At 34.8% G+C, this 15,329-nt stretch overlaps 3 protein-coding genes across 3 annotated transcripts; 2 read left to right on the top strand and 1 right to left on the bottom strand.

Moving 5' to 3' along the window:
- Positions 1-2,260: 2,260 nt before the first annotated feature.
- On the bottom strand, positions 2,261-2,973 carry LOC124941523 (transcription factor MYB77-like). Its single transcript, XM_047481864.1, has one exon. The coding sequence runs from the start codon at positions 2,971-2,973 to the stop codon at positions 2,326-2,328; it is 648 nt and encodes a 215-aa protein (XP_047337820.1). The 3' UTR covers positions 2,261-2,325.
- Positions 2,974-9,806: 6,833 nt separating this feature from the next.
- LOC124942651 (probable LRR receptor-like serine/threonine-protein kinase At4g37250) lies at positions 9,807-12,735 on the top strand. The gene is made up of 2 exons (XM_047483197.1): positions 9,807-11,651; positions 11,979-12,735. Exons 1-2 carry the CDS (start codon positions 9,950-9,952, stop codon positions 12,665-12,667), a joined length of 2,391 nt encoding a protein of 796 aa, XP_047339153.1. The 5' UTR covers positions 9,807-9,949; the 3' UTR covers positions 12,668-12,735.
- A 1,039-nt stretch (positions 12,736-13,774) lies between these two features.
- On the top strand, positions 13,775-14,738 carry LOC124942100 (probable carbohydrate esterase At4g34215). The gene has a single exon (XM_047482517.1). The coding sequence runs from the start codon at positions 13,862-13,864 to the stop codon at positions 14,645-14,647; it is 786 nt and encodes a 261-aa protein (XP_047338473.1). The 5' UTR covers positions 13,775-13,861; the 3' UTR covers positions 14,648-14,738.
- The last annotated feature ends 591 nt before the right edge of the window (positions 14,739-15,329 follow it).

Raw genomic sequence — 15,329 nt, 5'->3', positions numbered from 1 at the left:
TAAGCATCATTATATATATATATAGATTAGTTAGTTAACAAGTTGAACTTATATTGTTAAAATGTCACGCGTTTATCAAATTTTGAGTTAAATTTAAAATATAAAGTGTTAATAGCTTAGTTGGTTAAAAAGTGTACTTGTTTTTGTTAAGTTGCAAGTTCGAACCATACCTATAGCATTTTTAATTTTATTTTTAACCGTTTTAAGTTTATGGGCGGGTCAACCCACAATCCGACCCAAGTATCCATTTACTCTCACATATATCACTATTAACCACATCTCTCGACCCGGCAATCCGGACACTTTAAAAATTAAGCATCATTATATATATATAGATTAGTTAGTTAAAAAGTTGAACTTAGATTGTTAAAATGTCACGCGTTTATCAAATTTTGGGTTGAATTTAAAATATAAAGTGTTATTAGCCTAATTGGTTAAAAGGTTGTACTTGTTTTGTTAGGTTGCAAGTTTGAACCATACCTATAGCATTTTTAATTTTATTTTTAACCGTTTTAAGTTTATGGGCGAGTCAACCCACAATCCGGCCCAAGTATCCATTTACTCTCACATATATCCAAATTAACCACATCTCTCGACCCGGCAATCCGGACACTTTAAAAATTAAGCATCATTATATATATATATATATATATATATATATATATATTAGTTAGTTAAAAAGTTGAACTTATATTATTAAAATGTCACGCGTTTATTAAATTTTGGGTTAATTTGAAATATAAAGTGTTATTAGCCTAGTTGGTTAAAAGGTTGTACTTGTTTTTGTTAGGTTGCAAGTTCGAACCATACCTATATCATTTTTAATTTTATTTTTAACCGTTTTAAGTTTATGGGCGGGTCAACCCACAATCCGACCCAAATATCCATTTACTCTCACATATATTCAAATAACCACATCTCTCGACCCGGCAATCCGGACACTTTAAAAATTAAGCATCATTATATATATAGATTAGTTAGTTAATTAAAAAGTTGAACTTATATTGTAAAAATGTTACGCGTTTATCAAATTTTGGGTTGAATTTAAAATATAAAGTGTTATTAGCCTAGTTGGTTAAAAGGTTGTACTTGTTTTTGTTACGTTGCAAGTTTGAACCATACCTATAGCATTTTTAGTTTTATTTTTAACCGATTTAAGTTTATGGGCGGGTCAACCCACAATTCAACTCAAGTATCCATTTACTCTCACATATATCCAAATTAACCACAGCTCTCGACCCGGCAATCCGAACACTTTAAAAATTAAACATCATTATATATATATAGATAATTGCTAAAAAAAATAGATTATTTGAAAAGTTTATATTAATTATGAAAATGTTTTTTTATATTTAAAATTTAAATTTAATACTAGTAAAATAAAAATATTTTGATATTTTAATTTATAAATTAAATAATTTAATAGTTAAAATAATAAAAATATTTTAAAGTGTTTGATTTTAAAGAGAATATATATTTTTTTATAAAAATATTTAAAGAATATTAATATATAAATGATAAAATATAATTTTTATATTGATGGTATTTTATTATTTTAGTTAATGAATTAAGTGATTTGATTAATAAGAGATTATAAAAATATGTTTAATTATCGTTGAATTGAAAAAAAAAATTCAGAGTAACCAAATTTCACAAAATTTAGCTTAGAGCATGTTCGTTTATTTAAAAATATAAAGAGAGAAAAATAATTATTATTAATGATTTTGAGGATGTGATTAGTTAAAAGAAATTGGTATATATAAAAAAAAAAATTAAAAAAATAAATAAATGGTATTTAAGTATTTTGGTTAATGAGATGAGTTATGTGATGAATGAGAATGTAGTGAAATGATGTTTAATTTTGCTTAAAATGTTTTAAAAACTCAAACCAAACCAGACCTTAAAAATATAATGTGGCGTTTTCAAAGAATAATCTCATTCTATTAGTGTGTTTGACAATTAAGTAAAGACTTGTTTTTTAGATTATACCTAAATAATTATTATTTATATCCTATTATATATATTTAAAAAATAATAATAATAATGTGGGGACATGCATGATTATCAATGAATCGTTTCTAAATTTCATAAATACAATCATTAGTTAATTATCAAATTAATGTTAATATTGATAATCACTTTAGGCAATCAATTATGAATGTAAAATTAAATTAACCTTTTTTTAGATGAGATAACTCAAACAACCACTACTTAAATAAAATTATTATTTTGTTTCATAATATTCATGACTTACATCTCTCACTCTCAGAACTACCTTAAATTCAATTATTATATATTATTCTCTCAATATTAAAACAAATTAATTTACTTAATTATCCCTCTGGACCTCAAATACTCCCTAACTCCTTTCCTAACCAGCCTCGCTAATTCTGTAACAGTAATTTGCTGCCCGTACCTAACCATTTCTTCTTCTTCATCATCATCATCATCATCTTCCTCTCCCAGCTGTTCTTGCTCATTCTCCGTTTCCACATCAATCTCCATAAAATCTTCCATCTTCATCTTCATTTTTCCACCTCCACTGCTCTCTCCGATCTCCATCTTACTTCCCTCAGTCGTCGTAAGATCGATGAAAGCAGCTGGCTGCTCCGAAGATTCAATCTTCACGGTGGCTTCATCCTTCTTCATCAATTTCCAATACCAATGATTCTTAACCGCGTTATCCGTCCTCTTGTAAAGGAACCTAGCAATCGTCGCCCATTTGTTCCCCACACGCGCATGGGCATGCATGATAATCATGTCCTCCTCCGGGGTAAATGGGCGATGAGCCACCTCCGGAGAGAGCTGATTGCGCCACCGGAGGCGGCAGGATTTAGCTGGACGCCCTGGAATAAATTGTTCAATGTTTTTCCAATTCCGAGCCCCGTGGATCACCACATGGCTCAGAAGCAAAGCATCTTCCTCCGGAGTCCACGGTCCCTTGACCACATCGTTTCCCTTGATCAGAACCATGATAAGAGGAGGCGCAGTTTGTGAGTTGTGAGATGAGAAGAGGCGAGAGAGGTGATAGCGTTTTATAGGGCGAGAATTATTAGGGTTTCGTAAATAGGGCCGATCTCGAGATAAGGTTTTCTTTTCTAAAAAGGCCTCTTTAGGCGGTAACCCAATTCTCGGGGTCGGCCCAAATTACTCATGAAGTTAAGTCGCTTTGGCTTAATATAGACAATTGTAAATATTTTGACAAATTAGTTAGGGTTTAAGAAGGAAAAGTAAATGTTTTTTGTATTGTTATTGTTATTAAAATTACTAATATGGTGTGTTAAGCAATTTTGTACCTAAGCTATTTTTGGATATGAAAAATGAATGAGAGGTTGAATTTCCAAATGTAATCTACGTTTAGATTTACAAAATCAAAAGAATGCATGCATTGCATTGTAGACCCCACATTCTTTTTCTTTACTTTTTCTTTTTTTCATTTTTGAAGTACTTTTTCATGGATATATAGATTATAATCTTTTCTTAGCTGTCAGTTCTAGTTTGTCAAGGAGGCAAGATACATTTGTTAATAAAGGTGGATAGAGATAAGGGAATATATATTAGACAATAATACTTTTTGTTATTATTTTATAAGAGAAAAAATATTATATATATTAAGGTCTTGTTTGATATAAAAAGTGAAATTGTTTTTGAAATAACACAAAATCATATAAATGGTTCAAATAATCATGCAGTTTAACAAAATCCAATTTAAATTTTGTCTAGAGTTTGTTTGATTTTGGATATTATTTAAAATATTTATAGTAAATACTAAATTTTTACACCCCACATATATAACTTTCGAATAATTACGAGCCAATATGACTTTCATATCACAACTTTCTAAATCGGGATTATAATAAAATAATTAATTCGAGAACAACATATTTTAACCGGTTTTCGGGTTAATTCAATTTTGGACATTGGTCAAAACAAATAAACCAAAAGATTGGGTGAGGGAATGAGTAGCACAATCTTGAAAAAATAATAAAAATTTTCTCTCTACTCTCTCTTTCTTTATACTTTTCCATTTTTTCATTCAATAAGTGATGTTACGTCATTTCCTCCTCTATCACTTCTCTTAAATAAATTGTTAGGTACAAAATTGCTTAACACACCATATTAGTAATTTTATCATAAAACTCAAACATCATATCAACAATCTAATCAATACTTTTATTTATTTAAATACCAAAACTATCTCTAATTTTATCGTCTTTCTAAGTCATCATTCTCTCACCTAATCAACATCCTCTAAACTCAAAGGGTAAATTAGTCTTTAAATTTTAAAAACCAGTTTTTCCATACTTTTTATCAAATAAAGGTTTTTAGAAGAAAACCTATGTAAAATCCAAAAAATATTTTCCTCAAACAAGCCTAAGTCAGGCCCGGACCTGCTGTGTAATAAGTGAGGCAATTGCCTCAAGCCCAAATACTTTTGGGGCACCAAAATCTTCAAAAATAAATAAATTATAATGATATGTTCATGGGCTTATTTTTAAAAATCTCATAAATAATAATTGATAACCTATCAATGATAAGCCCTAACTTAATTTGTATCCAAAAAAATAAAAATAAAAAATACTATCTTACTTGGAGAAAAGAATCGCACGATTCTCATTTATCAACAAAATCAATGAAAAAGAAAAAAAAATAAGAACAAGCATTCTAAAAAAGAAAAGGAAGCACTTTCCCCAAACCCCAAGTCCGTCGTCGATCCTCCAGCTTGCCAGAATCGGAGCAGAAAACTCGGTCGTCTCCATCCCCGAGCTCTTGGGCCTTTTTCGCTCGTTCCAGCCTTGTTTCTCGGCACTGCGCCACTTCTTATTTATAATTGATAAAGCTCCTTCTTCACTTCAAACTCGGTTTGAGCAATTTCAAAAGTACGAAAAAACCTTTGGGTTTTTATTTAGTTTGGAGAAGTTGAAGTCTATTGATGATGATGGTCTCTTGAGCTCATGTGTCAATCTTCAAAATTCTTTAACACATGATGGGCACTCCAATGCTGATGGATCAGATTTATTTCTAGAACTAAGGTTGTTAAGACATTCATTACCCGGAGAAGAAAAAAGAGCGATTGATGTGATGAATTATTTGAAAACAATGGATGGTTTTTATCCAAATTCCTATATCGCATATCGAGTTTTGCTGACTATACCAGTTACTATTGTATCTGCGAAAAGGAGTTTTTCCAAATTAAAGTTGATTAAAACTTATCTTCGATCAACTATGTCGCAAGAAAGACTAAATGGGTTAGTTATGTTATCTATTGAGAAAAAAATTATTGAGAAAGTTGATTATGCAAACTTGATAAATACTTTCACTTCAAAAAATGTGAGACGAGTAATATTAAAGTGACTATGTATTAGTTCGGAACATGTATTTTATATTTTGATTGGATCTTCTTTTTTTTAGTATTTACTTATGACATATTGTTTTGATGATATTGTATTTCTAGAATTCATGTTACAAATACTATTATATTTAAATCGATAAAAAATATATGTATGAATATTAAGTTTTGAGGCCACCAAGTTTTGTGCTCGCTTCAGACCTCGAAATCTCAGGTCCGACACTGGCCTAAGTGATTAAGTTTATTTGATTTTTTATATTAATATTATTTTAATTTATTTTTAAAAAAAAAAATTACGGCCAAACCCGTGCACGGTGGCCGACGTTAGGCAGACGGACGACAGCGATAACAACACATCAAGGGAGGTCAGGGCTCGGACGGACCGATCCCTGACTCACGGTTCGAGGCCAAAGATGCTCCCATGCGCGAAGTTAATTGGAGTCAACGCTGGAGCTAAATTCACTATCGGGGCTCCAACAAATGAAGAATTAATGCTCGAATTGGATAGATTGCTCTCAACAATAAGCTTGCACGTGATTGTCAGGCGGTCATCTTCTTCCTCAAATCCGTACCAAATACATGTAGAAGAAACCAATCACAGGTGAATTTGAAGGAGTTCCAGTTCCTTCGATACTACACAAAAAGACCTCCGGAAAGAAGTAACATATTCGGGAGTTAACAAGGATCATCTCAAGAACCTCCAAAAAGATAATTAAACATTGAATACCTTCAATTTTGGACGGGAAAGAATTTAGGAATTTTGGGGTTTTTGCCGAATTCTCGAAATATCAGATGAATAAAGCATAAATAAGAATTGGGTTAGCTTTGCCTAAGCTTAGCAAATCCAACACTCAATTTAGAAGCTAGGACGAACCGACAAAATCTTGTCATTATTGACCAAAGCTTCAACTCGGTTTTTTTAGTCTTCTATTCGAGCCTAGCACAAAGCTTACTAGAGCTCTTAGGAATCTTTGTTGGATAATCTCGTTAAGCCCAATAAATCAGGCCCTAAATAATATTTAGGGCCAAGATTTTATCTTAGAAAATATGTTAAAGCATATTTTAGGAATATGCTAAGAACAATTCTTATTTTACTTTATTTTATTAGATTTGATTTGATTTCACTATTTATTTCTTTTTCAATTCAATATTGTAAGTATAAATAAACTATGCTTAGAGTTTTTCTCTTTTCACTATACCTTTTCTTTTTTGTAACAACAGAGTTGTACGGTGTTCGATCTGTTTCAGCAATGACAGAAAAAAGAAAAGAGGTGATGAATATAGGCTGAGAGAACGAAGGGGTGATGCACTTCACGCCTCTCACACGTACTAACTACGCGGATTAGGCGATCCTAATGAAGGTACATCTACAAGCGCAAGGCTTGTGGGATGTCGTTGAAAATGGTCAAGGAGGTCTTCGTGAAGATCGATGGGCTATGTCGTTACTTCTCCGGACAGTCTCGCCGGAGTTGATCCAAACCCTTGGAAGAAAAAAGACGGCCAAGGAAGCATGAGACACAATAAAAATCATACGGGTTAGAGTTAAATGTGTCCGAGAATCCAAGGCGCAAACACGGTGGACGGAGTTTGAAAACCTCGCTTTGGTCATTTGCATTTCAGTGTTCTTCGAAATCTCTCGCTCAATGGGTTAGTACGTGGTATTCCAAAAATTGAGCATGTTGAGAAGTTTTATGATAGTTGTGCGTTCGGAAAACAACACAGGACTCCGTTTCAACAAACCACTACATATCGAGCACAACGCCCGCTAAAGTTAGTTCACATCGATTTGGGTGACCCGATCACACCATCAACCGGAGGTAGGAAATGTATTTTTTATAGTCAATGACTTTAGTTGATATATGTGGCTTGAGGTGCTCAAAACGAAAGACGAAACATTGCGCTACTTCAAGAAGATCAAAGCGGCAGTAGAGGTTGAACGCGAGTGCAAAGTGCTCACATCCGACCGAGGAGGCAAGTTCAATTCTGATGCATTCGTAGAATTTTGCGAGGAGAACGGTATTAAGCACAACACTATGCCTTCCTACTCACCATAACAAATTGGCGTCGCAGAGAGGCGTAACTAGACAGTATAGAGATGGGACATTGTCTTATGAAGTCAATGAAAGCACTGGGTATGTTCTAGGGAAAGACAGTAAAGATGGTTGTATATCTTCTAAACAGCACACCGACAAGGAGTGTTGAAGGATTGACGCCTTACGAGGCTTGGAACAAGAGGAAGCCTGACGTACACCATTTGAGGACTTTCGGCTATGTAGTACATGTGAAGAATCTCGGTCCGGGCATTCACAAGCTCACGGATCGCTCGACGCCGGGGGTACTAGTGGGCTACAAAGAGGGAGCGAAAGTCTATCGGGTGTATGATCTAGTAGGGAAGCGGTTATACGTGACCAACGACGTTATTTTCGAGTAACATCCTGTCTAGAATTAGGAGATAGCTGATAGCACGAAGATGGAAACAACACTAACTATATGCATTGTGGTCTATCTTACAAAGACCAGTATTTCGACGTCTGAACCTGCACGGGAACTAAAGCCACAAATGACTATGCCTAGTCTGAGACAAAACCATTGGGCCACACCGTCAACACATGATGACGCACACAACACCGACTCAGAACCTCGATGTTACGGACGGGTTGAAGAGTTAATATATGCATAACATACGGAATAAACAGGTATACCTCTTTGTGCCCAACCAAGATGAAGGAGAAAGTATCTTGAATACCCAAAACCCCCCATAATCTTTGAATCACTTGACCTTAAATGAAGTCCCCATATAATAAAATTAAGAGTTAGACAAACCCAGGTAAATTTACACTTAATACTTTTCAATTTCGGAACCCCACTCTACGAGATAACCAAACAAATAATAGTTTAGGTTGACATGGAGGCCAAACCGGTCTTAATGAGGATGAAGCTTATTCAATCTATTTTAATTAACTTAAACGGATACAAAAACATTTAATAAGTTAAATTTCTAAATTTATATGTATAAAAAAAAAAAACTTTATAAAACAAACGGTTGTGGTATAAATTCGGTTAAAAATTATAAAATATTTTTTTTTTAAACAAACAAATCCTTATTACAATTCGATTATTATAATAAGGCATTCAATTAGGTGTCCAATTTTTGGGGTCCTGATCGAATAGAATGCTTATGTTAAATACCCGAAAATATGGCATGCCTGGCTATATTGATCAAATCTTTAAACCAAAATTACTATTTTAGTGAAATGTGTCACATAGGACAAGATGAAAACCTTTTTATCTCTTCATGGAAAAAGTTTTATCATGCAAGTGGATAATTGTTTAGGCCAAGTTGGCCAACCAATCCTTCACTATTTTATTTACTATCCAATTTTTCTGTCCACTCCTTTTACATTACTAGTTTGTCATAAATTATTATTGTGACATCATTTGATTATAATTTTTATATATAAAAAAAATGTAGCCACAAAGGTAAGTACGTATCTCTCAAACACACTTAACCAAGTGTAAAATTTACCGTCTGACGGGTTTGAACCCAGGACCTCTCAAGGAGGCCGGTGATATTCATCTTGGATTAATTTCTATATAAAAAAAATGTGACCACAAGAGTTTAAGCATACAGCTCGCAAACACACTTAACCGTTTAATCAGGCATAGAACTTGTTGCATGACGGACTCAAACTGAGGACCTCTAAAGGAAGTTGTGGATATTCACTTCTTTTTGTCGTTAGGCTAGAAGAGGGGATAAAAAATAGGACAACGGATTAAGCATGTAGCCCGCAAACACACTTAACCATTTAATCAGGCATAGAACTTACTGCCGACGGGTTTGAACCAATAATCTTAGGGTGAAAATATTCTTCTCTTGTTACCGCTAGGTTAGAAGTTATATATAAATAACCCTACCGGTTACTTTCATTTTTAAGCATATTTAAACTGTCAATCATCCATTGAAGTTAACCATTCAAGCGGCAAAATGTCATACTTAAGAGTAAAAAATATTTAAATTCAAAATTTCAAACTCTCATTAAAATGGGTGAAAGTGGAAGATGCTAATACCTTTAGAATAGACTAGAAACACATAATTAAATTCAAATTTCTACAATGACAAGAGTAGAGTTAGAAGATGTAATATTAATTAATTTGGATGATGGAAATTTTGAAAAATAGATTCTTAATATAAGAAACATAAGTCAACAGCTACATAGTACACAAATGGAGTTGGTCCTGTCCATTTAGGAAACTGTCTTTTAGCTCAATTTCAAGATTCCTCCTCTTCCATGCCTTTTTGGCTATTAAGGGTTTGTTTGTTTTTACTTATTTAGTGTGGATTCCTTTTTTAAACTCTAACTTTGTTATTCTCAACTAATCCAAATAAACATATTTGACAACTTAACTAAAGAAGATAAAGACAACATTTTTTTTTGTATATTCTCTTTATCACTCTACTCCATCCACTTCTCTTCTTTAATCATCCATCCTTCACCAAAACAACCACAAATGAAGTTGGTTAGCTTCCCTCTTCTCTTTCCGTATATGTAAGGGATAATAATGTGACCAATTCAATTCAAGAGACAAGAAGAAATAAACATGATGATGATGATCATGAAGATCTTCAACACCAGTCATGATTTCCGCCATTGGAGGAGGACCTTAGTCTTCTTACTTCTACTTCTGGTTCATTCCTCCGCTCTTAACTCAGATGGAACCATCTTACTCTCTTTTAAATACTCTGTTCTCGACGACCCTCTCTCTGTTCTTGCCGACTGGAACTACGCCGACCTGACGCCATGCGCCTGGACCGGCGTTACCTGCGCCCAACTCCATTCGGGTCTTATCGGAGTGTCCGAAACATTTCATGTCATAAGTTTGTCCCTTCCAAGCTCCCAGCTTTTAGGTTCAATACCGGAGGATTTAGGACTTCTACCTAATCTTCGAACACTCGATTTGTCAAATAATTTTCTCAATGGTACGCTTCCAGTCACGTTGTTCAACTCATCTGACCTTCAGGTTCTTTCTTTAGCTAATAATATGATCTACGGCGATATCCCGGAGGTCGCCGGAGAATCAATCGGTTTGAAATTACTCAATCTGTCAGACAACGCCTTGACTGGGAAAATTCCTGCAAAGCTTGCGTCTTTACAGAATCTCAGTGTCCTTTCACTCCGGAGAAATTACCTCACCGGCAGTATTCCGGCGGGTTTTGGGTTTGTCGAGGTGTTGGATCTTTCCTCCAATCTGTTCAACGGATCCCTACCTGTTGACTTCGGTGGAGAAAGCCTGAGATTCTTGAATCTATCTAACAACAAGCTATCCGGATCCGTATCTTTGGGTTTTGCAATGAAGATTCCGGCGAATGCTTCTATGGATCTCTCGTTCAATAACCTCACCGGACAAATCCCAGAAGCTTTAGCGTTTATGAATCAAGAAACAGAATCTTTCGCCGGAAATGCTGCTCTTTGTGGGAAGCCGTTGAAGAAACTATGTACAATTCCATCAACTCTAACTGTTCCTCCTAATATCACTTCAAGTAGTACTAGCTCACCGGCGATTGCTGCCATGCCAAGGCCGATTGAATCCGGTTCTGAAACAGATTCCAGCACAACCCAAAACGGATCGGGTTATATTCAGCAGAATAAGAGTAAACTAAAACCAGGTACAATAGCTGGAATTGCAGTCGGAAATTTAGCTGGAATTGGATTAATCGCTATGGTAATCCTTTACGTTTATCAATTAAAGAAGAAGAAACGAACAGAGGAAATCAACAAACTTTCAGTTGATAATCATCATATAGCCGTCACCGTCAAAGAAGATCCTCCAAAAGATTCGAAAGGGATAGCGACATGGTCTTGCCTGAGCATAACAAACAGAGAAGATACCTCGGAGACAACCGGCTCCGGCTCCGACAGCGATGAGAACAACGGGATTGATAGTTTTCAAATCCCCAATAACGAGAATATGAAGAAACAGAGTAGATCGCTGGTAATGGTTGATGGAGGAACAGAGCTTGATCTTGAAACTTTGTTAAAGGCGTCGGCGTATATACTGGGTTCGACTGGTCCAAGTATAGTTTACAAGGCGGTGCTCGGAGATGGGACTTCATATGCAGTCAGAAGGATCGGAGATGGTGAAATGATGAAGATGAAGGAATTCGAAAGACAGGTCCGGTCAGTTGCTAAGATGCGCCATCCAAATTTGGTTAAAATTCGTGGGTTTTATTGGGGTGAAGATGAGAAACTTGTTATTAGTGATTATGTCTCCAATGGAAGTCTTGCCACCATTAACGGTTACAGTAAGCTCTCTCCTTTTTCACGTATTCTATGAATTTGATAGAGATATTCCTTAATTACATAAATTGATGAATTAAGTAATATCATTAGATTAAGAAATGGGAGGATAAATTTGAAAGTGATAAGTGTGGTGGAGAGAGAGTTCACATGTAGGAAGAAAACAGAGAAGACAGAAAGAAAGGATGATGGAGAAATTAGAAAAGCATGTGACATCCCTTTCAATGAATTAATTTAAAGATCCCTTTTTTGGATTCATTATTCTCCTTAATTTCCATCACTTTCTGTGACCTACATTTGTAACGGCTAATTCTTTCAATTTTTTTTTTTAGGAAAAATGGGTTCTTCTCCAAGCCATCTATCGTTTCAAATTCGGCTCAAGATAGCAAAAGGTATAGCACGTGGCCTGGCCTACATCCACGACAAGAAGCACGTGCATGGAAACGTTAAACCTAGTAACATTCTATTAACGCCGGAAATGGAAGCCGTCATTTCAGATTTTGGCCTGGACCGTCTCATTTCCGGCGCCGGTGGAGGTCATCGTCGCAGTGGAACAGGCGGCGCCGGAGCCACACGACATTTTGGAAGCAAGAGATCCTTGGCTGCCCGTGACGATGTTTCAATTTGCGGCGGTAACAACAGTCCGTACCCGGCGGGATTTGTTGGGTGTACTTCACCTTATCATGCGCCGGAATCGCTTGAGAATGTTAAGCCGAGTGGAAAGTGGGATGTTTATTCGTTTGGGATTGTGTTATTGGAGCTTTTGAGTGGAAGGGTGATATCGGACCGGGAATTGGGGCAATGGACCGGCGGTGGGGTGACGGTGGAGGAAGACGAGGAAAGGGTTTTGAGGATGGCGGACGTGGGGATTAGGGCTGACGTGGAGGGGAGGGAATATGGTATCTTGGAATGTTTTAAGTTGGGTTTTAAGTGTGTTTCCTTGGTACCACAGAAAAGGCCTTCTATGAGAGAAGCTTTACATGTTCTTGACAAATTGCCATGTTCATCATCAATCATGTGAAATTACAGTAACAAAAAGGTGTATCTTTTGACCGCATCAAAAAGAGATCACGATGTTATGTTTAGTTATTAATGTACTACATTTGACATGTATCATGCATGTTATGATGTGCATGGGTAGTTTTATTAATTCATCACTCCTAGTGATCGATAATGATTAGTAAGATTTGTTTTTTAAGATTGTTTCCATTTTAGTTATTTTTAGAAATAATTCTAATAAGTTTGAAGCTTGTTTGTTCAAAATTGTTTTTGAAAATAGTAAGTGACGCATACATGCACCAAATTAGGAACAACTTGGTTATGATCCGGTATCATGATCCACTATGAATTCTAATTAGGTTATACCGACAACCGAGGGACAGATTTTAAAGAAAATGAAAAAAAAATAATAATAATAATTAAAGAGAATGAAACAAGATCTTGTTTAAAAAATAGTTAAATTAGTTACTAAACAACTAATATAAATATTATTATTATAAAACTTGATAAATAATAAATATTTTTTTCCTAACTTATCCTATAGGTAGATTTCTTCTCTAGTTATACCGAGCATATTAGTGTGTTTTAAGAAACACGAGTGAAAACGACTGGACTTACGGGTTGGGTGTAAGACAATGTGGCTATATCACTATTATTTTATAGTGAATAATTTAAATTGAAAGAAATTGTAAAATCTTCCATAATCTCAGTTGAGAGTTGCAAAATTTTCACATTGTTATCATCGTGACATTAATACATTACGAGGTTAATCTGGAACCGATTGCTTTTTGAAATATCTTCGGATACATTAATTTTTATTTGTTTGATTTCTCTCTACCATTGTTGTGCTCTTTTCGTTATGTCTAGAACTATCATAACGAATTAACCCTTCAAAATTTTTATTCCGTCTCCTGCATTAGTGCTTATAACATTTATTCTATTTAGTTTATGCCTTTGTTTTCTTTTGAATAATGTATCATACATATTGGTTGTGGCTTTGTTTTCTTATTTATGAATAATGTAGAATTGAACATTTTTCGAACCAATATTTTGTACATTCTAATTCCATTGGCAATCCTTCAATAATAAAATAGATTATTGGGCTGGCCCATTTGTTATCTCTATCTTTCTCTCTCTCCCTCTCACCAGAACAGAACTCAAAGACTCTACATAGTTGTTAGATCATCATCAATCATTCGGAGTCTTCACCACAAATATGGGAATATCCATTTCATCCCCAAAGAAGAAACAAATCTTCATACTTTCCGGCCAAAGCAACATGTCCGGCCGCGGCGGCGTCACCAAAAACAACCACTGGGATCACATAATCCCACCAGAATGTTCCCCCGATCCAACCCACATCTTCCGTCTAAATTCCCATCTCAAATGGGAAATTGCCCAACCTCCTCTCCACGCCGACATCGACACCAAAAAAACCTGCGGCATAGGTCCCGGAATGTCCTTCGCCAACTCAATCTCCAATTCCGACACAATCGGCCTCGTCCCATGCGCCGTCGGCGGCACCGCCATCAAAGAATGGTCACGCGGGTCTCGCCTGTATCAGAACATGATAAAGAGAGCAAAATTCGCAGCCAAAGAAGGCGAGATCAAGGCGTTGATTTGGTATCAAGGGGAGAGTGATACTTCGAAGCTTCACGATGCGGAGTGTTATGGATCGAAGATGAAGAAGTTGATTGAAAATGTACGATTAGATCTGGGATCGCCATCGCTGCCGGTGATTCATGTGGCGATTGCGACTGGAGGATATGATAAGTATATAGAGATAGTGAGAGAGGCGCAGAAGGGTTTGGATTTGATGAACGTTGTTTGCGTTGATGCTAAAGGACTTCCTGTGAAAGAAGATAACCTGCATCTTACGACGGAGGGACAAGTTAAGTTGGGTCTTATGTTGGGTCAGGCTTATCTAAAGAATTTTGATTCTTTTAATGAAGGCCCAAATATACCACCCTCTCTTTGTTGTTCTCTATTCAAGTGTTTTTAACCTTTTTACATTATAATATATTTTAATTTTATATTAAAAAATGTGTTTTTGTTAATGTTTCTTTATATATAAAATAAATATTGTTTAATAACTATTTGGGTCCAACTTAGTTTATTTTTATTAATTTGAACTTGGTTTGATTTTATTAAATAGAGCTTAGATGAAACTTAAATTATTAAAATTTGAGCAATTTAAGGATTTCTTACCAATGAACCTAGTCATCTTACTTTAATATAGTGGGAATTTATGAAGGAATGACTTGAATCATCTCATAAGTTCGAAAAAGAAAGAAATGTGAGGAAAAAATTAAAAGATAGAAATTATTTAATTTTTTCAGTCAATTTTTCACCCAAATTTCATTCTTAATCATTTCTTTTTACTATATTTATAAAAATAAAATAGCAATTATCTCTTTTTTTTATTTTTCTAATCATTTCAACACATTTAAGACATTCAAACCGTAATTTTGATTCGTATATATTTCGAAAAAAATATTTAATTTAAAATAAAAATACGTCTTTGTAAACTATACACAAAGTTACGTCGTTATAAAGTTTTTAAAAACATAAATAAACATCTATTTATATTCAAATTTTCTCAATACACATTTTATAGTCACTCAAATCAAATTCGACAAATGTATATCTCGAAAATAATATTCAATTTAAAAAAATACATTCAA

This window comes from Impatiens glandulifera, chromosome 6 (assembly GCF_907164915.1).
Source record: "Impatiens glandulifera chromosome 6, dImpGla2.1, whole genome shotgun sequence".
NCBI lineage: Eukaryota > Viridiplantae > Streptophyta > Magnoliopsida > Ericales > Balsaminaceae > Impatiens > Impatiens glandulifera.
The sequence above is the reverse complement of the archived record's forward strand: the minus strand, read 5'-3'. Positions and strand labels throughout refer to the sequence as shown.